Source organism: Syngnathus leptorhynchus, chromosome 12 (assembly GCF_054491065.1).
Source record: "Syngnathus leptorhynchus isolate UIUO chromosome 12, UIUO_Slep, whole genome shotgun sequence".
In the NCBI taxonomy this organism is placed as follows: domain Eukaryota; kingdom Metazoa; phylum Chordata; class Actinopteri; order Syngnathiformes; family Syngnathidae; genus Syngnathus; species Syngnathus leptorhynchus.
The window spans coordinates 5790958-5814795 of record NC_141206.1 but is presented as its reverse complement, the minus strand read 5'-3'; the positions used below and the strand labels follow the sequence as shown (position 1 = coordinate 5814795).

General features: G+C 41.3%; 2 protein-coding genes across 4 annotated transcripts; one reads left to right on the top strand and one right to left on the bottom strand.

The window, feature by feature from the left end:
- Nucleotides 1-755: 755 nt before the first annotated feature.
- Nucleotides 756-15299, bottom strand: aak1b (AP2 associated kinase 1b). Of its 3 annotated transcripts, XM_085926416.1 has the most exons (21): nt 14416-15298; nt 12666-12784; nt 12271-12379; nt 11720-11862; nt 11408-11529; nt 11256-11337; nt 10433-10565; nt 10180-10283; nt 9858-9940; nt 9623-9783; nt 9098-9219; nt 8704-9033; nt 8430-8557; nt 8179-8351; nt 8017-8106; nt 7844-7939; nt 7644-7751; nt 7375-7539; nt 6724-6831; nt 2669-2690; nt 2373-2476 (listed from the first exon to the last, which is right to left on the bottom strand). In XM_085926416.1, exons 1-20 carry the CDS (start codon nt 14576-14578, stop codon nt 2683-2685), a joined length of 2547 nt encoding a protein of 848 aa, XP_085782542.1. In that variant the 5' UTR covers nt 14579-15298; the 3' UTR covers nt 2373-2476; nt 2669-2682. The 3 variants fall into 3 exon arrangements, with proteins under 3 accessions (XP_085782539.1, XP_085782542.1, XP_085782541.1); XM_085926413.1 differs by lacking the exon at nt 2669-2690 and having other exon boundaries at nt 756-2476; XM_085926415.1 differs by lacking the exons at nt 2373-2476; nt 2669-2690 and adding an exon at nt 6358-6538 and having other exon boundaries at nt 14416-15299.
- Nucleotides 15300-15637: 338 nt separating this feature from the next.
- On the top strand, nt 15638-20635 carry anxa4 (annexin A4). Its single transcript, XM_085925639.1, has 13 exons — nt 15638-15754; nt 17263-17289; nt 17381-17468; nt 17805-17899; nt 18476-18589; nt 18672-18762; nt 18840-18919; nt 19024-19080; nt 19159-19252; nt 19838-19933; nt 20004-20062; nt 20141-20263; nt 20396-20635. Exons 2-13 carry the CDS (start codon nt 17281-17283, stop codon nt 20450-20452), a joined length of 963 nt encoding a protein of 320 aa, XP_085781765.1. The 5' UTR covers nt 15638-15754; nt 17263-17280; the 3' UTR covers nt 20453-20635.
- Nucleotides 20636-23838: the final 3203 nt, after the last annotated feature.

Here is a 23838-nt window from a genome sequence, read left to right as displayed (position 1 = left end):
GTTAGTGATTATTTTTGATGAATTAAATTATTTTCATGAGTTACTATAAAAACACACATTGTACACACAAAACAGAAATTGACTTACCCTTACTCCCGACTCCACTTGACTGACCTTTCAGTTTTGAGCATGTCACTTAAGCTCATTTGTGGGATTCACAAAATCTATTTTCTGGAACGTTGTACACATTTGAACACAATGCAGCCCTTACAATTATATATAGACAAGAAGAAAAAAAAACTTTAGACAAAAGCAGACATTTGAATCTATTCAATGTGCACTTATATTTCATAAATGTCATGGTGAAATTTGAGAAACTTATTTTTACCTGTCTTAGGAGTCACTTTGATCACATTACCACTGTCCACAGGAGGAGCCCTGGTCCAAGCTCCTAGCTATGTATAGAATTCATTTCTAGTTCTAAAGAAGAAGAAGGATCAACAGAAATTATATTTCCAACTCAACACGTTACTCTTGTAATGATTAGAGATGTTTGGGTGGCAAATTATTTGTGTTGAAAGCTCACAAAGTCTAAAAAGTTTACCTCCATCCAAAGTCCTCATGATTTAACTCCAGTTTAAAATGTTTCCATGTGCTGTCTCCACCCTCCAAAAATGCAACATTGCGTGAGTGACACTTGATGTGTACTTGGCTCAACTAGAGCGCATCACCTTTCACAGTCGTTGTACGTTTCCATTTTAGTTGTTCAAATACAGGATTTGCCTTTCTTTTAATAGCGCATCAGCTTTGACATAAGTGCTCATGAAACAGAAGCAGCTTGGGCTGCATTTTTATGTTTACTCCCCTCGCCCCATTTGACCTTAAATGTTGCACTCCCAACCACAAGGGAGAAAAGTGTTTTCAGTCATTCTAAAATTCCGAATAACAGGCTAACATTGGAAGCTTTGGTGTGTTTAGAATACGTCCCTTTTAATAGAACACACTTTGTAACAGTCGCTTTAGAAACTACAGATATTGCATAGACAAAAGTACACAAGATAACTTTAGTACAGTATTATTTTTTGCTCGTCAAATACACAATATGTGTTATTGGTTGTACCGGGAGGTTCCAAGTCAAGTCAGACTATCCTAAAGCAAATGGAATGAGCCCGAAATAATCGAAGCGTTTCTAGTTTGAATCATTTGCAATATTCAAAAGTAGAAATTCTCTTAAAATGTCTGCAATTTTTGGATTAGTATTACTACATTTGACAACTTTCTTTGGTGCATGACTCAAGGCCACAGCTAAGAATATATCAACTTTGGGCATGTGCATACTTTAAAGCCAAAAATATAATTTTCAATTATAGTACCATATTATTTAACATTATTATTTTTTTTTTTCATTCTGGACCTGGATTTGACCGCTCGGGGTTCAAAAGGTCGCATTGTGGCTGAAGTAGTAAAATGTTGCACACAGCGGGACACACAAATGACATATGAGCGCGGTAGTGACCTTCACTGGTGAAACGTATCAGTATGCCCTCGTAAATTACTGCAGTTAAACTACAAAAATGGTCAACGAAAAAGGGGGAAGTCAAATCAAAGCATATATTTGCTGTGCCCCCACTAGTCTTAAGGACACATTTGGATTATTGTGAAAATTTGGGAATATGAAAAAATAAAAAAAAAAGCAGCATTTTTTTATTTATTTTGCCACTTGCGGACATCTGAAAATGACATCATCGTGGCCAAAGGTAGCCAATCGCAGGTCACCAAATTTCTGGGTTTGGTTAAGTGACACTCAAAAACATAAAATATTACTGTGAAGATTTTTTTTTTTTTGTCAACTTATGCTAATGGCAATGTTGAACACTTCAAACAATGAAGAATTTAGTTGGAACTAGCACAGAAAGTGAATACATTTCCCGTTTGAGAAAGATGTCAAAATATATCACCATCGGACTAATTCCAGTGCAGTATTTTTGCACAAAATTAAACTGGTCTGCTAATCAAGGTCTGTGTTGGGAGCACCTGGGTTGAAACGGCGCAGCGCTAAACGGGTCGTCCAGACTCCGCCCCCCGATGGTCCACGAGTACAAAGGCCCCACAGCCACCGAGCCCACGGCGGCCTGCCGGCCCACCCGGGACACCACGCGGTGCACGGCTACCGGCTGCTGCGGCAGAGGCGTCGGCCGGACCAGGGGGCGGGTTGGGACGACCTCCACGTGCTCCCTGCTCTTGCCGAACGGCGCCTGGAGGAAAACATCAGGCGCCGACTCGGGTAGTTGGGGGGCAAAAAAGGTGTTACTTGCCGTCCGTTTGTTTTTGAAAGGGGCCAGCAGAAAGATGTCGGGCGTGGGGGGGCTGCTGGGGCGTTGATCGGCAGGTTTTGCTTCAGGGAAGGGTCCGCTCCACTCATTTGAGGGAGGTATACATTCAGTGGTCCTCTCCTGTGTCTCCATGGTGACCTGCACAGATGTCACCTTCCCGCCGCCGTCTTCTTGTGTGTTACTTGACAGCACCACCTGCTGGTCTGTGTGGAGAAAAAAAAGATACAGGTAAGCTGGAGAGTCAGCATCTTTGTGTACTCTTCTAAAAAATAAAAAAAAAATAAAAAAAAAAAAAGATGACTCAAAACAGAAAAACAGCAAGATAATAATGGAGAAAAAGAAAACAAAATGAGAAAGCAACTGTCACTTTAAGAGGTCTGGATGCTTGTTCTTACCTGATTAGAAAGAATCAGCTTTCTGGATGAAATAAATGTTGGTTAGTGCATTCAACACAGAATTTCATATTTATTTGAGCCAAGGCACATTTTTAATCAGGAGAACCATTTTTCATTTTCTGCAAATAAATGTTTTAAATTACAATATTTGTATTTGGGATTTATGTTTGTGGATGAAAAGAAAAAAAAAAGGTCGGTCTATATGACACTTTTACTTTTTTTATGAGGATATCAAATGATAGTTTCGTTATTTACGTTCATTCGTGAACAGCAAAAAAATATATATTTTGTCCTTATGTGAAACAACATAAAAGACAACAATGACAATACGTGTTAATCAAAACACCAGCCCGCATGCTGACGTTCACATTTGCATTTTATTTGGCCATCCCTTTCGAATGATGTCACAGAAAATAGAAGGGGCACAAGAAAAGATAGCACAGCTCAGACTGATGCGGGTTTGGGGGCCATGAACACAAGCAAGGAGGGCTTGAGGAAAACATCAGCTGACATTTTAGACGGCCTTTCTGCTTCAACGTGGATCGCACTGCCTGCTTGTCGCTTGCGTGCTTTTAGCGCCAAGCTAGGGAGTTGCATAGGTTCAAACTGCAAACGACTGGGGAAAAAATTATATTGGGATATTGTTTGTTGATCATTTTGAAGATTTGCCAAGAAAAAGGGGGTGCAAAGGCTCATACATCACTGCTTGAAGCTTTAATGTGTTTTTAGATTTTTCATGGCGGCCATTAGGTCCCCCCCCCCCCTCCACCGGTGTGAACCAATACAATACATTTTCCTCCTGCAAGTGTTTTTGACCATCAAAGTCTTTCCACCTGAAACAAGACTGTGCTTTCAGAAAAGTAACCCTCGCCATATTTGGAGCAAACACACAAGTAAGGAACTCACTCACATTCATACACACGCACACAAGACACCAACACAACCATCCAATGACACTACCAAGCGTTTCCAAAACAACTCAAACTAGCAAAGCCAAACAAAAATTTACACTAAAGCACACATTTTTCAAACCCCCGAGTGGTCAAGAAAATGAAAACAGGACGAACACACAAAATAAAATCCCCCTGGCAAGAAAATTCTTTTTTCTTTTTTTGGAATAAAAATATAGTCCTTCATATCATGTCCATGTAAACACACGAAAACGCTTTGTACAAAGGAAGAGGAGCAGAGGACTGAACAGGATTCCCACAGCTAACATATCACGTATCATCAGAGAAACACAAAAACAACTCCTTCTCTCCCCCCCCCCACACACACACAGTCCACAAAGAAGAATGAAATATTCATATATTCTTTCAATATCATCTGATGGATATATGTCATAGATATTTTTAAGACTAATATTCAATTCTTACATTCATTCTCTAACACTCTATCTGTATTAACATTTATGGACAGGAAACAAATTCATATATCATATATGTATATATCCACAATAAAGCTATATGACAGTGACTTTATTATGTACATGGGGAAGGGTTGATTAATGTATTTACACTAATGGGGAGGAATGTCGGAAATGTGTTGAATGAGTGAAAGAAAAATGGGAATGAATGAGAAGAAATATTAAATGTCCCACCGATACTCAGGAATATCTACGAAAAGTCATTTTGTTTTGTTTGAATTTTGTTGAGAATAGACTGACTTTTCTTTCAAGGGGACGATTATTTAGCAAGTTCTGTGTCTCCCCATCAAGTCAGCAGATGGTTTGCCAATCCATTTCCAGGGGGAATAGTAACTGCAGAGGTCATCAAGGTCACTTCACATAAGCAACAAAGTCCCTAAATTGGCAACGTTAACAAGTCTGCTCACTTCGTCATGTCTGGCTCCGCCCCCAGTCGAAAGGAATTGCTTTAAAATTGTGGAAACATGGCAATATGCGTCTCCTTTAATCAAATATATTATATCTTATTTATATACTACTTAAATGTATTAGAAGTGCTAGTGGCGCAACCTTGTGGTGACATTAGTAAATTACCTCCTCGCTTTATAAATGTGAAATTGGTTGAAATGGCATTTTTATCCATCTATCCTGGGTGGATTATATTCTATACTTTACTAGAAAATAGGAAAACCTATGGACTAAATAAACCGGGTGAATTATGGTGAATTTGAAAGTTTTGGTGACTAAATACAGCTTTATTCGTCCGTCATATTTTTAGAATGTCCTGATCATGTTGCTGGAAAATATATCTAGTTATAAACATACTATATAGTGCAATACAATGCTTACATTTTTTTGTATGATTTCCTACTATGGAGAATTTGATTTTCCAAAGAATATTAACATTTGCACTATTTATCCGCTACTCATTATTCATCTATTAATGCATATGTAGAAACAGGCGTCTTCTAATTGATATGGCACACTGCTAACCGCTATTAGATTGCCTGCATTGTCATTGACAAGTTTATAGCAAGCTATTACTTACCTCAAACCAGAAGATAATATTCATAGAATAGTATAGCGGCCAGTAAAGATTTTGTTTTGTCGTCTTTTTTTTTTTCTGTTGTTCACATATCATTTGATGGCACTAGGAAAAGCTTGATTTTTTTTCACAGTAATTTTACAATTTATAAGCAGTTTATGCACATACATTTGAGGGTTACAAAGGAAATGAAATAAGAAATAAAGTTAGAAAATTATCATTAATGGAAAAAAATTATTTACTAAATTATGGCCATAATGTTACAATTCATAATTTGTCACTAAATAAGAGAATAAATTCTTAATATTACTACAAAAAAATCTGTAATATGACGAATAAAGTCATATTACTAGAAAAATGTTATAAGGCCTAATATAATAAAAGGAGTCACAACTTTTAAAATAAAGTTGTAATATTTTGAGAATAAGAGCAAATTGTAAGAAAAACTTAGGTTTACAACTTTATGATGTAATAAGAACAAATAAATTTTTCTTTAAAAGATTAGAGTTGTTATTTTAATAAAACAAAGTTATTCCTTGTTACTGGAAGTCTTAATTCTTAAGAACAACTGGTGTGGTTTTCACTTTTGTGAATTGGGGAGGCTTCTATGACAAAATCTCAATTATATCTCCCTGGGGGAATGAGTTGCAAATGCAAAGCTTTGAATTTCTAGATTTTTTTGAGGTTTTTTTTTAAAATCTGGATGCCTGACGGACAAGCTAAGGTGCTAAACAAGGCTTGTTTGTAAAACTTGTTGCCTTCTGATAATAGAACACTTTTATTGCTTCGCCTTTGTGAAAATAACGTGGTTTCGTATCTTTCATTCACCAGTCAGGGGAAAGGAAAATGGATATGTAATGGATATGCATGCCTTAAAAAAAAAAAAAAGAAGTGAATTTCAAGCTCTTAAAATGTGCAAATCAAACAGGGAAGGAGGGGGAGAATCTGTTCAAGGCAAACGACGACAAATTCACTTGTGCACAATGAACTACGACCACTTAGCACTAGGCTTATTGTACGCGACGACAATGAGCTATAGTTTTCGCTATCAGACATCATGTAATATTCAAAGGTTAAGCTCGAGAAAGGATGAAAGTTGGAGATGGAGAAGGGGGGGGGGGGGGGGGGGTTGAGAGAATGGTGAGATGGTGATGCCAATAAAGGAGCTGGGCAAGGATGGCGGGGGGGGGGGGGGGGGGGGGGGTTGTAGCACGCACGAGAAAAAGATGGAAGCCGGAAGTGAGCTACGGCATGACTCGAATCCAGTGTTACGACATCTACGGAGCGGGAAAATGGGGCTGGGGGGGGGGGGCTACGGCCTACAAGTCGATGAGCTGGTCCACCAGCAGAAGGGAGCGGGCCAAGCTGGGCAGGCTGGATTCAGAGCCGCCACTGTTACTGCGCGAGTGGCCTCCTGAAACTGGCCGGAAGAGACAAGGGAGGGGAGGGGGCAAAGGGGCGGTCGAGCAAACAAGTTGGGGAGGGGAAAGGCACAGGGTGAAGGACGGAGGAGAGAGAAAGTAGAATTGAGCTTGATAGAGCATTCTTAGTGAGAGAAGCGCAAGCGGTGGATCCTGGAGTTTTGAAGTCTTTGTGGAAACTTACCTTGGGAGTTCTTCCGTCCGGTTACAGGGATGGGGTCAAACTCGTCCTCTGTGGCCGCCTCGGCGCCGCTTTGCTGGGGCTCAAAGTCGGAAATGAGGAGAGACGAATCTGCAGAAAACACGTCGTCGCATTAAAGGATCAAATGGACAGAACAGAAGCTCTGGCATATATTCCGATTTTTTTCTCTCCCAAAATACGTGGAAATTAGCTGCGGTTGCTTCCGACAGCAATTAACACCTGTCTTTCCTCGACACACACGGCAATCTCAAATTAGCAGCGACTGCAGCAACGAGCGCACAAAGGCGGCTTGATGAGTCGTCGCCACGCTACGGCGCCTCCAGCGCATTGATTTAGCGGCACGCGGCAGGTGGCCAGACAGACACTTCTGTTGTGATTCACAGTCGCCTCAGACGGCGACAAGTCAAACGCTTTCGTTCAGCGAGCTGACGTTTAAAGGGCAGCTGGCGCTTGTGCCACGCCGATGATTCCGCTTCTTCTCCACGCGCACGCCGCATTTCCAAAGATAATGCTGACATTGTCGTTGCAGTTACACATGAACTCCAAACCATACCGATGAAGAGGTTCCAATTCGTCATCCATCTCTCATGTGCTCAAAGCAGGAATCTCTTGGGCAATGTCACACACACCTACCTGCTGTTTTGGGCTGTGCAGATTCTCCAGACAGCAGACCAAACTCGTCTAAAGCAGACACAGCGGAGGATACCGAGGAGGCGGCGCTGCTTACGGCAGCCGGAGGTGCGGATGCACCGGAGATCAGAGAACAGCCCAGCAGAGAGGCGTCTGCAGTGATGTGATCTGACAAAAAAAAAAAAAAAGAGGCAGAACGTTAAGATGGTTTTCCCCAGCGTCGTTAGCAACTACCTCCGTAATCCTGACTGGATTTATAAAACAAAGGTTACCTTTTGCAGAGTCCTCCACAGAACTTCCAAAAGGATCAGACAAAGACAGCAGGTCGGGAAGCATGAGTGAAGACACGTCTGGAGATTTGAGTCCTTCAATAAGCTTCTCTGAGAAAAGACAAGAAATTCAAGAAGAAATCTTTATCATTTGTATTTTTATTCATTCTGCATATTTTGGGAGTCTATTTTTACACAGTTACCTGGTGCGTTGGACAACTCAAGGGTATGGAATGGATCTGGGACGATCAACAGTGACGCTCCTGAATCCGTGTCAACAATGGCTGACGGTCGTTCAGCTAAGATAAGCAAAATAAAATGCAAATCGTAAAAAAAAGGAGCCAAATCGATTTTTATGTGTTTGTGTAACGGGTACCTTGTGAGTCTTGTTCTGTATTTTCCTCGTGTGAAGCCTGCAAGCCCGGTATCAGCTCTCCACATGGCGTTTCACACTCTGAGGGCGAGTCTGCCACCCACAGCCACCCAAAATTTTAATAACCCAAAAATGTCAAGTTCGAGTCAATAGGCAAAAATTTACCCGAAGCCTTTGCATCCTTGGGTTTGATTTCCTCGGCGATGAAGCCTGAGAAGCTATCATTGTCATCGAACGGGTTCCATGTGGGCGGCGAGGTGATGTCACCGCTGGAGGCGGGGACTTTGTTTTGGTCCTGGACGAGATCGCCATGAGGCTGGATGGAGTCAACTTGAGGCCTAGAGACAAAAGAAACTAGTTGAAACAGAAGACAGAGGGGAAACTGGATTCAATTTCCAGGATTTGAAATGACTTACTGGACAATGTCTTCCTCCGCTGCCTGCGAGGAGTCTTCGTTGCCTCCATTGGTGGTGCTCACCGTGACGTCACTTGGGACACGTTTGTGGCCTTGCACCTTCGTTGTCTTCGGGGAAGCGGGTGGAGTCTGATTTGAAAAGAATCAATCGCGTGTGGAATACCGGGTCCCAAAAAATCTTGTGTCATATTGTCTACTTGTTTCATTTACAAATGTTTACTGAGCATTTCAATCTAAATCCGGCTAATAGTGTTTTTATGAAACACACAAATTACCGTCTCAGCTCCAACTTCCGTGGCAGCCGCCTGAGCTTGGACGACGGACGGCTGACTCGTTTGCTGCGGTTGCTCATCCGGCGGTTGGCCGGCGGCGGATTTGTTGAGCGTCGGCTGAGCTGCGGGCGTCTGAGCCTGAACGGGCAGCTTGCGTCGAGCGGGACGCTGAGGTGCTGCCGGGCTGGACGGACATTGCGGCGCCTGTTGTGAGGCGGCGCTGGCCACGGACGGAGGCGGAGCTGTTTGCTGGGCTGTGGACGGCTGCGCTTGGGCTTGCGGCTGGACATCTGCCTTGGAAACGGGTGCTACAACGTCTGCAGCTGAAGCAGGCTGTACAGCACAACACTTACGTGAGTCGCCATTGAAAGGCCAAAATTCCACATCTCTTATATACCTGCTTCTGTGCCGCTACTGCTTGGCTGGAGTTGTTTTGTGACTGGACCAGAGGCAAAGCACAAGTTTGCGCCTTCTGTGACTGGAGGGCCGCAGCTGGCTGCGAGAGATTCAAGCTGACTCCTGTGGGAGATCGCACACATGGACATTTGCATGTTGGCAAATGCATGGGAGATAGTGAAAATAATGGGTAGAGTTAAGTTAGCAAATAAGCTAATAGTTAGCATAGTTCCTTTTTTCTCTTCTACCATTTTTTTTTTACAGCAGTCTGGGTGAAGTAGGAACACAACCAATTTTTTTCTCGTTATGAGTGAGGTTAAAAAAAAAAAGTATAGATGAATCCTACTTTTTTTTTCCCATCAACATAACCCGAGTAGCACATTAGGGTACCAGGAGAGAGAATCTAATTTCTCATATCACTGCCTTTAATTTCAGCTTCTGACACATGTTCTTGATCCTGTTCACTCGAGAATTAATCTTTATTCTACTGCTCTGTGACAAATATGGGTAATGTCCTGCCACTTACCAACAGGCTGAGCTGCCCCAGCGGGGAGATTAGCCCGCTTGCGAGGCGTGAGGGCAGCGGGCTGAATAGGAAGGATGCCAGCGGCGGCTTGAGTATGAGCAGCTTTGGGCCTCTGGCGAGGGGTGATCGAAGTTTCGGTGGTTGGGATCGGGTCTGTCAGCCTGGTGACAAAGACGGGCGTTAGCTCCAAATTATTAGCACATCTCAAAAGGCAATCCGAGAATGTGAAATTCACCTAGGCTTGGCTTGACTCTTCTTGGCTGCAGCAGCTTCGCTCGCTTTGATTGGCTCAGGAAGTTTGGAAGGAATTGAAGAATTCTTGATGCGGAGGGAGGGAGAAGGAAATCTTTATTTACGCTGTCAAAGCGGAACATTAAATCAAAAGCAATGTGGGCAGTTGACAGTTTGCGGTGCTCATGATGTTATCACGTGGATTGATTGGTACCTTTTTATAATGTTGAATTATCTGCTTTAGTGGGTCACGCTCAATATAAAAAGCATGTGAATAAAATCAATCACGGATGACAGAATTAAAAAAAAAAAAACCCATAACAGACCTTCACGTTCTGAACAGGACATGTCCGCTGTGCCAGTTTAAAAGCAAAGTAGGACACCTGGTAGATATCTGGCCTTTTGTCTGGGTCAGGCTCCAGCATGTAGCCTGCAAAAACATGACACAGAGCTGTCAGAGTAAGATTATGAAAAAAAAAAAAAAGAAGAGCAGAGCTACTGAGTCACAAATCCATGCCTTTGTGAGAGCACAATTTGCCAAACAACAGTTTAATCATAAAAGTGTTAAGAAGGACTAACGAATGAGGCAGTGGAGATCGTAAGAGTAGCGGGAGTTGTCCGGAATGGTGAAACTGCCATCGCAAATGGCCACCTGGCTTTCACCAAAGGGCAGAGTGAAGAAGCACAACTTGTAGAGCAAACACCCCAGCGCCTGGAAAAGGAACACCACATGCACGCCCCATCACACCAAAAACACCAAGCCGAGACGAAAGGAGCGATCAAAACAAGAATCGGTTAGCTTGTCAAATACATCACACTGGTTTAATTTCAATGCACAATTTGTATTAGTTGCAAAGTAATGTTGACAGAAGCTCAGGCTATCATATTTTGTTTTATAATCCCAGATGGCAAAGCCTCTGTGTTTAATAACGAAAGCTATTGGGTAACACGCCCTTGGGTGTCCAGAAGGGGGAGAAATTCCAGGTCCGACTGCATTGAAGTCTAAAAATAGATCCTACAGTACAGTGGCTGCTTTCAATGCATGGCTGGCTACCTTTCGAGTGCCACAATGCAACCAGAGCAATCGTTCAGAGAGGAAACGATGAAACAAAGCCATTTGGAATCAAAAGCAAAGCACACACAAACAAACCTAATTTTGAGCTTTTTTTTTTTGGTCTTGTTCCATCACAGGTGTCTCTTGAAGATTATCTAAAATGTTAAGCCTGGTCAACATTACTGACAGCAATTTTGTCCTAAGCTACGAACTTCCTGAAACCGAACGATAGCCAATTGGGAAGTGAAAATTGGCGTGTGTTATGTCATATTTTAGTTGCGCCGGTTTCAGGTTTTGATGTCTCTTCCCCAAATCATTGTCACAAAATTCCTCACTATCATTACCAACCCATATATCTGCTTTGGTGGTAATGATCTTGTTGTTGTAGAGGTTCACCATCTCAGGTGCACGATATGACAAGGTGGTGTACCTGAGGGGAAAAAATAATAATTGCATCAAGTCTGATCACGTGACTCACAAAAAAGTAATAACACACTCACTTTTTAATCTCTTCCTCCACGGCTGCCACGCCTTCTGTCTGTGGACTCAGGGCCTTGTTAGTGGCGCTGCCAAAGTCACAAAGCACGTAATGACCTTTGTCGTGCAAGAGGATGTTCTCCACCTAGACACATCAAAGATGAGACTTGACACACACTTAAAGGCGACAATCAAACTCGTAATTGACCTTATCTGGCACTTTGCATAATGAACGGAGCGGGGGGGGGAAAAATTCACATGGCGGCCCATTCGATTTAAGTGAGTCTTTGCGACACCCAAAAATAGAAAGTGCAAGAAAATTCACAATGTGTCACCTTAAGGTCTCTGTGGACGATAGGCGTCTTGCGCTGGTGCAGGCGCGATACGGCGTCGCAGGTGTCGCAGAAGATCTGAAGCACCTCGGCTTCTGTGAAGCCCGTCTGCAGCCTTTGATTCATTAAATTAACAACCTGGCCGCCTGCAAAAATAAGCAGGATGCATATGTAAAAAAAAAAAAAAAAATTGTCTTCATGGTGATTTACAAGTGCGTCCATGTGGGTCACACTGATAAAAATATCCTCTTCACGCTTCATGAGGGTCCCTCAGCGGCTAACAAAAAGCTTTTTCCATTCACTTGACTGTAGAAAAGAAGTACATACTTCTGGAAAGATTTTGTATTTTATCATTCATTCCAAATTTTAACCCCGTCATCTCAAATACAAATTAATTAAAGACATAATGGGAGCGACAACAGAAAAATGACTTCACTGGAACACAATGAAGAAGCTTTATTGCGAAACAAAACACAATCTATTGTCACAAAACTCTAATCGACAGGAAAAGTTACACTATCACAGCCACACCCATTTTCCTCGAGGCAACTCACCCTTGCAGTAGTCCATCAGTATGAAGACCTCCCACACGTCCCTCGACCCCATGGCTGTGATGCTAGAGTCCAGATAAGCCACAATATTCTTGTGGCCCACGAGGTCCTTCTGCAAGCCGAGACACAAAAAGGGCATCGTGACCTCGCAGGAAGTTAGCAGGGGGGACGTGCCAATTTTGAGCAACAAGAATGTTTGGAAGCAGCGAGTGAGCAAGTTGGTTTTGAAAAAGAAAACACTGGAGGGCGGAGCCCGGCAGATAAAACATCTCACTCCAAACTTAACATTCCGTTCCTCAGCCGTTACACACGTATATATACATAGACAGATATAACATATAAATAGAATATATAAAAAGTGGCAGGCGTATTTTTGCGTCTAATTTCCATCCACTCACCATGATTTGAATCTCGCACTTGCACACTTGCAGGTCGTACTCGTTGTTGACGTACATCCTCTTCAAGGCGCATCGTACGCCCTGGTTTGTTTTCACCAGGAACACAATGGCAAAGCCACCTGTTAGGACACACGCAAACAATAATCCAGACTGCACGCTGTATTTGTCCGATTTTGATCAAGGCATTCAAAGCACATTCAAATTCATCAAAATGGTCAGGACAAATAAAACGTTTGAGGCCTGTACAGTGTTATGCATTAGTCATGTCTTTGCTGCGGGCTTGATATAGTGTCGAGGCCGACATGGCGGCCTTACCATCTGCTGCAGCTCAGACCACAAATTCACTTTGCGCCCTACGGTCCGGATCGCTCGTATTCGATTTCAGGCTGATGTTACGCGCTTACCGAATTCTACGACAGCGCTGTGGTGCATTAAAAGTGCATGAGATGGCCATGTAGTTGCTAAATGTACAGTAGGTTTGGACACAACATTAGGTACCCCTGCAGTTGCTGTGACATCACAGTACAATGGCCGATGTGTCCCAAATGAAACATTCCAACACATTAAGTTTCCTGTTTTTCATTTCATACAACAAATTACCTGCAACTGCAAGTGAATAAAAGTGGGGCTAAATATAGACGCAATCCACTTCTGCATCGAAAATAAGTAAACCGACAGCTAATATTAAGGAACACGCAGTATTGATTTGACCGTAGCAAACGACACAAAATTGGCACGTTGATATTTATGCTCCAGCTCTGGTATTGGCTCTCCCTATGTTTTACGAGTGCACAGGGAGTGCAATTTACATGGAAAAATAGATGTTTATACTGTCTTAATCTCATAAGCAGGCAAAGTGGATTTTATGTTGTCTTATCCTCCCACCTCAGTCGCACGGAATGAAATTATCTCGCTAGTCAGTTTTTAATTGAGTTTCTTTCTCGCAATCGATGATGGAGCACGCTTCTTGGGTCGTTTAACTCAAAAAGCGAGACCATAGAAAGTCAGTTTTGAGGCTCTGGATCCGATACAGCGAGAGCATTTGATCCAGACTAAAATTGAAACTCGTAAAATTATCATTTACTACATTTTTTAATCCTGTCTACCCACCTGCTGCCATGCACATAACAGAACAGCTTTGTGTTAACAGACCCAAACTTCACACCATATAAGTACACTTACACGTAAATGGCAACAATATCATCATCAATATTATCAGTACAGGGGGCAGGCAGACTTTTCACTGGGTAAGCACAAGAAAAACAAAGGTTTTCTTGCATTTAAAGGAATTAAAAGCTTCTTAATTCACACACATCAAAATGCATCATCAATAATGATTGTTGCGAGAGCTCCTTGTCAAGTAATGGACTATTTGATCTTTTTAAAAGGTTTGAAGATTTTCTCAGTGACTTAGAATGTGCAATTCTTTCTTGTCAGTAGCATTGTTGTCAGTCGAAGAGGTTGCGGTGGTAATGAATGAGTGACACAAGGAAAAGATGTGAGGATGCATTTAAGTGGTCGACATCGTCCACTGTTTTTACTAAATGTCGATCAACATTCTTATTGGTGACTGTGAAAGGACTGAGATGATTCACATGTTTGACAGTAATGCACAAGGCTTTCTCTGGCTCAGCAATTTATTTCACAATTTTTGATTCACATGAATATGCAGGGTGATAAAAGTCAAATGTGTGCCTCGATTGCTAAACATTAACAACATGCAAGAGAGTAACAAAATGCCCCCAATCACCTTCGGCTATGATCTCCTCCACGGTGACTTGGTGGCGGCCGACAGTGAAGGTTCGCCCAATGAAGTTCCCCCCGGCGTGGCTGGACCCGGAGCTGCTACCACCTCCTCCAGAACCTGGTCCGGAGCTGACCAACTCCCGACGGGAATCGAAGAACTTCCTCATGGCGTCAAAAACGACAGGATACTGGATTCGTGGCTTAAGAAGGATGCTTAAGAAGGATGCTTTGTCGTTGTTTGGTTTTGTAGCATCCAAACACGGATAACAGTGTCGATGACGCCGAAAGAGATTTTGATGGTAGAATGAAAATTGGCACGCCGAACACGGTTGCGCCTAGCTATTATGTAAGTGAATTACACAGCAGCAGGGGAGGCTATAGTAGCATCCTCCGGGTAACATACAGTAATTCCCCTTTTGTAGCTATTTAGCTCGTTTCATCCGACGAAAACATCTCTTCCATCTCTGGTTGCTAGCCGGATGCTAGCTCCTCGCACGCTATGACATTTCGCGTTTGAGGTTATCCGTGTTATCCTCTGTTGAGGGGTTTCAAGTACGAAGGAAAACTGCCTCTCTCGACCAATATTTCCATCCTCAGTCGAGCTGTGCGGACGTTCGGTGGCACGTAGCCTCGCTGGTAGCCATTTAATCACATCTACTGACGATAAAACCTGATTTATTTGTTTTCTTTTTTTAGATCTTGCTTCGCTTCTCGTCGATAACACTATTTGGAATCAAAGTGAAAACGTGACACGTTCCTAAAAATGAATAAAGAGCGTCCGGAGGTTTTTTATGCTTCAATCTCTGCAACCACAGCGTTCTCTGGCTGCCAGCGATATCGCAACATCCCGAGCTGTTGCCGTTCAAGGCTCGCATGGGATTGTGGGTAATGTAGTGCAGCATACGCAGCTGCAGAGTCTCCTCCCTCATCGAGTATGAGGTCATATGTGGCGTTCAGGGTAAATGAGTGACAGCAGAAAACACCACTGGTAATTGGGTTTCGCTGACATCGCTTTGTGTTATTTCAAGGTAATGAAAATGACTAATATGCAATATGTCTTGAATGCAACTGTGTTGAGAGTTGAGTCGTATTTCCATTTGTTTGTGAATATGGAATTCTAAGAAATATATGTCGGTATTGTGAAATAGCGAGAGCGGAACCACGACTTCCTGTTTTGCTGCGGTACTTGAACGTATCTGCACAAGGCAAATGCTTTTTAAAAAAAGAAAAAAAAAAGACACCGAGTAGGTGGGACTTTGGGCCATCTGAGTGATAAAAACCTTTAGTTTCCTGGTTTACGCTGTCTTTTGGCTGTCATACAGATTGCACCGTCATCGACGCAGGTAGGACTTTTGTTCCGTTTGCAGCGTGATAAGTGTTAAGAGCAATATACAACAGTTTTTGCAAGATTTGAATTTGACGCAATAGAGTTGAGACTGCGGAACGGTGGGCGCACTCGATGACTTCTGGGTGTGCCCAGTTTGATCACAAGTTAACGGGTTGTCTTTTAAGTCTTGACCCATCATGCGACAACTATTCAACTCGGTTTAGTGAGAGCAATTCCTTTTGGAGTTGGGAAGTTAATCTAAAGTTATTTATGCGTTGATCAAATTTCCCAAATCTTGCACAATTCTTGGCACAATACTGCAGTATTGTTTTATGATGACGAGTGCATGAATCAAATATGACCTTATTTATTTCATATAATTTATGCTGTGCTTCTCAGTTATACAGTAAGTGCAGCGTAATTACATAAGATGTGCCACACACTGCCACACCGCCCATAATTCATAAATAGATCTGATCATACAAGAAAGAATGCATGACTGAAATGAAGAGCAGCCAGCATAAAGTGAAGGTAGTTAGCATGACTGCTTGTCAGTTCTGAGATTGTAGGTTCAAATCTCCAGCCTTTTTGTGCAAATTTTACATGCTTCCTTCCATATGATAAAAACATTGTGTGACCCATTGCAGACTTGAATTGCCCTTTTGTGGGAGGTTTACCTAATTTGGGGTACTCCACCTCCACCCCTAACAGGGCAGCTTCAAGGGGCTGCAGCTCACCCGGCCATAACCCTATTGAGAAATTTGGAAACAGAGGGACATAAACTGAATACTAGTCATAGTACCAGTAGTGTAAAAAGCAAACACACACCCATGTGTGTATGTACACACAGTCAAATGTGTGATGACACACAAATGATCCTGTGGCAGCCCACGGGTCCTCTTGAAAGTGTAGAATAGAATAATGTCCTAACAGTATTTGATCATATAATATTTGTCTTGTTGAATTTCCCTTTGATGGAAGGATACTACAAATAAATACAAATTCAAGTAAATTATGTCAACTGAATGAAGAGAATGTCATCAGTAAAATAGTTACAAATAAAAAAAAGCCCTCTGATTGCGTAGAGGCAGTATAATCCGTAAAAATATTCATTAAATAAAATTGAATTGTGCCCTGTGATTGGGTGGAAGATGCAAATAAGTGGTGTGATAAATTAAATTGACAGATAAATGAAATGAAATCTACAAAGGTCAACAACCTAGTATGGGTAGACATCATGAGGCCATTTCCGTGTAAGAAGATCCACATGGGTAGGAAATAGTGAGCTATGTACTGCGGTTGATGTAATTACAGGTGTGTTCAAACAAAAGAGAAAAAAAAAAACTCTTAATGGGATTAGCTGGGACCAGGAAAACCCGTCAACGGGTGTACGCAAGAGCCTCCATGGGACGATGAAGGACATGAATTATTGAGCTGGAGGTTAATGAGGGTCACTATGAACAATACTACCCGTTGCTACGGCTACCACGTTATTAACTGAACTAAATTTGGTTTTTTTTGCAGCTCTCTATTCATCTCACTATGGCAGCGGTGAGTCTACTGCTATTTTTGTTTAAAAAAATCACGTTGAATATGGGGTTGGGGTTTTTTTCAATTTTTTTTTTTCTTTCTTAACAACTAGATTGGAAAACGCGGAACAGTGACAGAGGCAGCTGGATTCGACCCAGAGGCAGACGCCCAGAAACTTCGCGAAGCTATGAAGGGAGCTGGTGAGTTTCACAAAATAGTGTGTGTTTCCATGGAAAAACAAACTCCTCCTACTCTCTGACAAAGTCAAAAATTCCATCTTGCTCAGGCCCATTTATATGACAGCTATGCATTGTAGCAAACATTCAGGCTTGTTTGTGACGGCGACTATATGAATGGGAATGTTAATTTTATTAGCTTAATCCTTCTCGCCTGACTCTGACACATGCTTTCTATGTTGAGGCCAATTTGCTTTTCCCTGATTCTGTGACCGAATCACGGGGAAAAAAACACCTCACCCCGAAGCACTGAAAATGATCATTGTCTTATTTTTTAACAAAAGAAAAAATGTCTCCCAGGCACCGATGAGGCTGTCGTCATTGAGGTACTAGCCCATCGCACTATCGCCCAAAGGCAGCGCATCAAGGAAGCCTTTAAACAGGCGGTTGGGAAGGTGAGCATAAACAAAATATTGTCCCCATCCTAATTATACAAAGAAACAAAAGGAGACAGCTGGAGAGTTGCAAAACATCTGTTTTCACATCTTAATTCCCCGCGCTGTGCTTTTTTTTTTTTTTTTTTTTTCTTCCACATGCAAGACTTGAATTTCGTTGCCATGGCGCCGCTAACGTGACTGTTAATCATTAGCGTGTAAAAAGGAGAAATGGATCCTAGAAAAGTAACGTGAACAATGAGAGTGTTGTAATCTGCAGGAAGGATCATCGCACCATATAATCAATAAAACAAATGGCAGGCACATATTGCCTTTTTTTTCTTTAATGCCTTTCACAAAACGGACACGTATAGGTTCCAATTCATTTCAGATTTAAAGAGGATCCATCACAGAAAAATAGTTGGGCCATAGTTGTTAAAACAAAGATCTACTGGAAGTCAATGTGTGTAGTTTACCTTCACGTTCAGCGTCATCTAAAAATGTCACGGCAGTCACGTTGCTAGCAAGCCACACTGCAGACACAGAGCACAACATCTGAAGCTAAGCAAAGCAAAAAAATTTTCCAAACCTCCTCAGGACCTGGCTGACGAGCTGTCCTCGGAGCTGAGCGGGAACTTCCGCTGTGTTGTGCTCGGTCTGCTCATGCTGGCGCCTGTGTATGACGCCTATGAGCTGCAAACCGCCATAAAGGTCAGAGTCGACTTGGGAAGCTTGATGCTGCTAATCAATAAAAAAAAATAATAATTTAAAAACATATATTGTGTGATAACAGGGGGCTGGAACAGAGGAGGCGTGCCTGACCGATATTCTGGCTTCCAGGTCTAATACTGAAATCCAAACAATCAATGCAGCCTACAAGAAACGTGAGTGTCAATCGTCCCATTAATGAGTGCGAAAATGGTAGTACTGAAATTCTTCTTTTTTTGGGGTGTCCTGTCAGAATATGGCAAGAACCTGGAGGAGGACGTGTGTGGAGACACGTCAGGAATGTTCCAGAGAGTTTTGGTCTCTTTACTCACGGTAAGATACCTCCAAGATTTGAACCCAGAACCTCTCGACTGTGTGGCAGAGTTGCGAACAGGTGCTACCTACATAACAAAACAAAAACAATTTGTCTCATACAGGCCGGACGTGATGAAAGCGACACAGTGAACGAGGCCCAAGCGTTGCTGGATGCCAAGGTAAAGGATTTATTTCGGTCTTTAGACAAATCGTATTTAAAAATGAAGTCCTAAATATGATCGATGTTACGCTTGTAGGAAATCTACGAGGCAGGCGAGGCTCGATGGGGCACGGACGAGGTGAAATTCCTGACCGTGCTCTGTGTCAGGAACCAGAAGCATCTGTTACGAGGTATTGCTGCACAAGTGTAAAAATGCCAAGTTCTGTACATTAGCCGTCTGCTTTTTTTGCGTGCCACTCATAGTGCATCTGGAATGGATTCACTTTACTTTTCCACATTTTATTGTTTAAAAATGGCTGTACAGTGATCCTCACCATCCGGCCGAATTTAGTTTGAGCTTCGCTACGGCTACAAATCACTGCCAAAATGGGAGTACGCAACTTGGCCTTTCCGCAGATTATTAGTATTTTTTTAATGTATTCTCTATTATTTGCGGAAAATTTATCCTATTCACTGCTTTTGTTCCAAGACCAAATCAATAAGCTTTACTTTGGCGTCATCTGGTGGCAACCTGCTGCAAATACATTGTGTTTAAATGAATTGTCATTTAGACAAAAGTAGTCCTTAGTCGTCATCTCGTGGCAATCGCAGTACAACATAAAATAGTGGTTTTCAAATCAAAAGTAATTTTGTGGGCACTTTTTTTTTTATATTCCATTTTGAAATAAGACTATAACATAAAACATTGAAAAAGTTGGGCACTGAATACTTGCATTGTATTATTTAACACGCCTCTTATTATTCTTTTTGTTCAGTGTTCGAAGAGTACCAAAAAATTTCCGGGAAAGACATTGAGGAGAGCATCAAGAGGGAAATGTCAGGTTGCCTGGAGGATGTTTTCCTGGCCATAGGTGTGTCACCGATAATACTCTCGGTATTTCCGTCTATCAGAAATATTGACTTTGTTTTGTCTTCATCCAGTGAAATGTATCAGGAACAAACACGCTTTCTTTGCCGAACGTCTGTACAAATCAATGAAGGTGACTATCGCTCGCTTCAGTGGGATGATTAAAAATGTCATTTTGACATGTTTGTTGACATTGTACGCGTATGGCCAGGGTCTGGGCACCACCGACAGTGTGCTCATAAGGATCATGGTGTCAAGGGCCGAGATTGACATGTTGGACATCAAGGCGCAGTTCCTGAAGATGTACGGCAAGTCGCTACACTCATTCATTAAGGTGAGACACTCAACTGTCAGACAACTTATCAATCATTTAGTCAGCCAATGCACCAATGTTAGCTTGCTAGCTAGCATTGGTGAATTGGTGCTAGCTGTCCCTGCTAAGCTAGCTATCTTTTCATTTTCTTAGGGAGATACCTCCGGTGACTACCGCAAAATCCTTCTGGAACTGTGTGGAGGAGAGTGAAAAGAACTCCAGAGAGGAAGATCAGCCATCCACGGAGCACGTCGTCAGCGCGACCGTGCGTGGATGACTCACTTTCCTTTCCATCCTCTCCTACAGCCTTTACATTTCTCAACTTCAACTGACCAGCCGTGCCTTGTTTTACTGTATCGAAGACCAATTAAACCAAAGACCAGTGACCTTTTACACATGTCCGTGTTTTTCTTCTCTTAAAAGATTTACGCATGGTAATAGCTCCACTATGCACCTCCGCATCTTCACTGACGCAAAAAGACAAATGTGATCGGCTTCTTGTCTCGTTACCGCCCATTCAAGTCCATTTGTTTAATTGAAGCCATTCTTCATTGGTTGAGTCAGCTTCTCAATTACATTAACAGGATCCTAGCCGCAATTTTCAACAGTAAAGTGTACTCTAATTAAGTTAAGGACGAGGTCCCTATTCCCAAACTCCCGTCTTCAGTCGGGAGTTGTCAGGGAAACACGATGTAGTCGTTTTAACCACTGCGAGGCACTGACACAACTGAAATATAGCAGCAAGAGTAGAAGAGAGAAAAAAACAAAACGATTTTGTCATCTTTTGTTGACAAAGTACACAACTTATGGTGATTTAACGCGAAATGACTCATATGCAACCTTGCCACTTAATGACTTTGCAACTGTGATGCTTTATAGAAAAAAAGAAAGAAAACAATGACCTTATTCAATATGGGAAAATAAAATCTTCCAACATTCTTGAACCTTGGCACTTATCTTTTTTGTTTTATGTTGCAAAGCCATGTTTTTTTTTTTTTTTTTCTCTCTTCATATTGCTATTCATGAAAAACCTGAAGATGTTTCATGGTAACTATTAAAGTTACGGAGAAAAAAAAACAAGTTTGTGATCAAGCATTCAAGATGTGAAAACAAAAAAAAAGCCTGCATATTTTCTACAATTACCACTCAACTCAAGACTACAAAAAATAATGTATGATAATAATGTAAATTGCTGTTCTTTTCCTCTTCTAATTTAATTTATGAATTAAAAAACATAGGTGGTGATGCATGTATAGGATGCATTGCAATTTACATAAGTCTTCACATAAATTAACAACTTTAACAGGGTGGCATGGCTCAGATGGAAAGGTCAAATCTCAACGCAAAGGTTGTGGGTTCAACCTTCCCACCTTCTCGCTTAAAGTCAGCTTTTTGTGTTGTTACTTGAATGTTTTGTTTGTCCGTGATGTAATATGTCTTGTCACCGTGGGATAGTTGGAAACGAAATTTCGATCTCTTTGATTTTCATAACTGCAGGAAAGTGAATCAGTTCTATTCTGCATGCAGTGGGAGGGGAAGGTGACGAATATGAAGGACGCATGATGTTGCGCTTCGGGAGATGTGGTTAATGTAAATCTTTGTTGAGTGCCCTAAGGCGACGTGTACAGAATGTGCCGGGGATTCTTTGTGAGGAGGAATAGCAAAAGAAGAAAGCTGCAGAGAATATTTCGAACAAGTCATATTTAGTGGCATGATTAGAGCTTGAGTTTTATTTTAAATATATGCATACATATATTGGGATTTTTTATTTTATTTTATTCAATAAAAGTGTCACAATTGTGAAGATAACCTCAAAATCAGAATTGTAATGTGCCGTGACATGTCTGTCATTGCATTTATTTTATTTTCAATCCAATTCAATATTTTAAATCAATAGTGATTTATTTTTAATCTTGCCTAATTTAAAAAAGAAATCAGGTGAACTCATTAACATAAATCAATATCAACACATTTTCCCTCGTGCCTTGTTCTATAATTTTTGTGTGTGCGCACGGCTCATTTACCTTAAGTTGGAGAGTACAATGAGACAATCTTTACCTATTGTCATTTTTCCACCCACTGAAAGAAAAGAAAGAAGTTTTGTGGAGAAAGCAGAAGAGCAATGTCATTCATTCACTTCATGAAGTGCACGTTTGTTGCTCACAGCACAATAGCTCATTTAACCCTTTTGAAGCTTCGAATGGAAAGTGAAAAAAGGGTCATCCGACCATTGGCCAATATTATTTATAAAATTTCATTAAAAACAGTCAGATACAGACTAATTAAGTATTAAGTATCAAAAATGGGCAACCTTACAGTTCTGAGAGTCCGGGCCCGATTCCCGGCTGCGACCTAAGGTTCATTAAATACGACGGGCATGACTGTGACTATGAATGTGAATATATGTCAACATGGAAGAAAGATGGATGAGTTCAAGCTATTTAGTTTTTTTATCTGTGACGGACGATGCATGAATGTGATTTTGAAAACCTTCAGGGGGAAGATGCATGCAGTGTGGAAAGAAAGGTGCAAATAATGAAGACATGACTTCCTCAGATGTGGCGACTATACCGTATTTTCCGGACTATAAGTCGCTTCTTTTTGAACCCTGCGATTTATAGACCAGTGCAGCTTGTCTATGGATTTTTTTCATGATTTTAATGATTTTGTATAATTTTTGTAGATTGTCTCATGAATTCATTTTTAGATTTAATTAAAATTTAATTGGTCTGTTACATTATTAGTTGTAGTTAATTTATAGATATATTATATATATATATATATATATATACATTTTTTGATATTTTAAAAAAGATATTTATAAAAGCTGGCACCAGTTGCCAATATTTGCCAGCCAGCAGTTGGACGGCAACCGCTGCATCACTCATCGGTAACGCTGACAACCAACCAAAGAGTTCAAGCTCAACGTCAGGCCGTCTCATGAATCTTTAAAGGAGATCTGTCATTTTATTGGCTAGCTGTCATTCCCATAGACTCCCTTCCTTCTCTCCGCCTCCTCTCCAGCAATTTCTTCTACAAGCTCGCTCAGTGTGATCAGAGGTAGTGTCGGTTGAAACAAGTAAGAAACGACGCGCAGTGATTATCTGCACTTAGAGTTGAACTCATCTCAGGTAAGTTGCTGAGCTTTTCATTCATTTTTTTATGGGTGCTAATATCTTGATAGGACTTCTATAAGGTTCAAAATAATATGTATTGGGCAATAGAAACACTCTCTTTTTCAGTTTGGTTGTTGAGTTTGAAATAATTCCTATTTCAGTTTGTGGCTATTTATATCAAAATGTTATTTTATGTAAAACCAGGTCAACACTTGAAATTGAAGATTGCCAATACTGTACATTAAATTCCATTTTGACCTCGAGCTCTTCATCAGGGCATTGTCTGAGATTTTGGCCTTAAAATGATTTCATGTATTTTTTTTTATGTATTAAAAGGTTACTTTATCTTCACATTTTTATAAATGTTGCATTTGTCGTGGAACATCTCTCGTCGTTCATTTACATGTATTTTAAGGATGGTAAAAAAACAATAAGGTATTGATTTTGGTTCTTACTATTCACAAAAAATAAACAAGTTTT

Excerpts from the sequence above, each read along its gene's own strand:
- anxa4 (XM_085925639.1), top strand. Across the intron at positions 18,920-19,023 it reads TTTTGGTCTCTTTACTCACG|GCCGGACGTGATGAAAGCGA; the intron begins GTAAGATACCTC and ends TGTCTCATACAG. Across the intron at positions 20,264-20,395 it reads CGCTACACTCATTCATTAAG|GGAGATACCTCCGGTGACTA; the intron begins GTGAGACACTCA and ends TCATTTTCTTAG.
- aak1b (XM_085926413.1), bottom strand. The coding sequence starts at position 14,578 with ATGAGGAAGTTCTTCGATTCCCGTCGGGAGTTGGTCAGCTCCGGACCA. Across the intron at positions 9,034-9,097 it reads CAGTAGCGGCACAGAAGCAG|CCTGCTTCAGCTGCAGACGT; the intron begins GTATATAAGAGA and ends TGTGCTGTACAG. Across the intron at positions 8,558-8,703 it reads CGGAAGTTGGAGCTGAGACG|ACTCCACCCGCTTCCCCGAA; the intron begins GTAATTTGTGTG and ends TTTTCAAATCAG.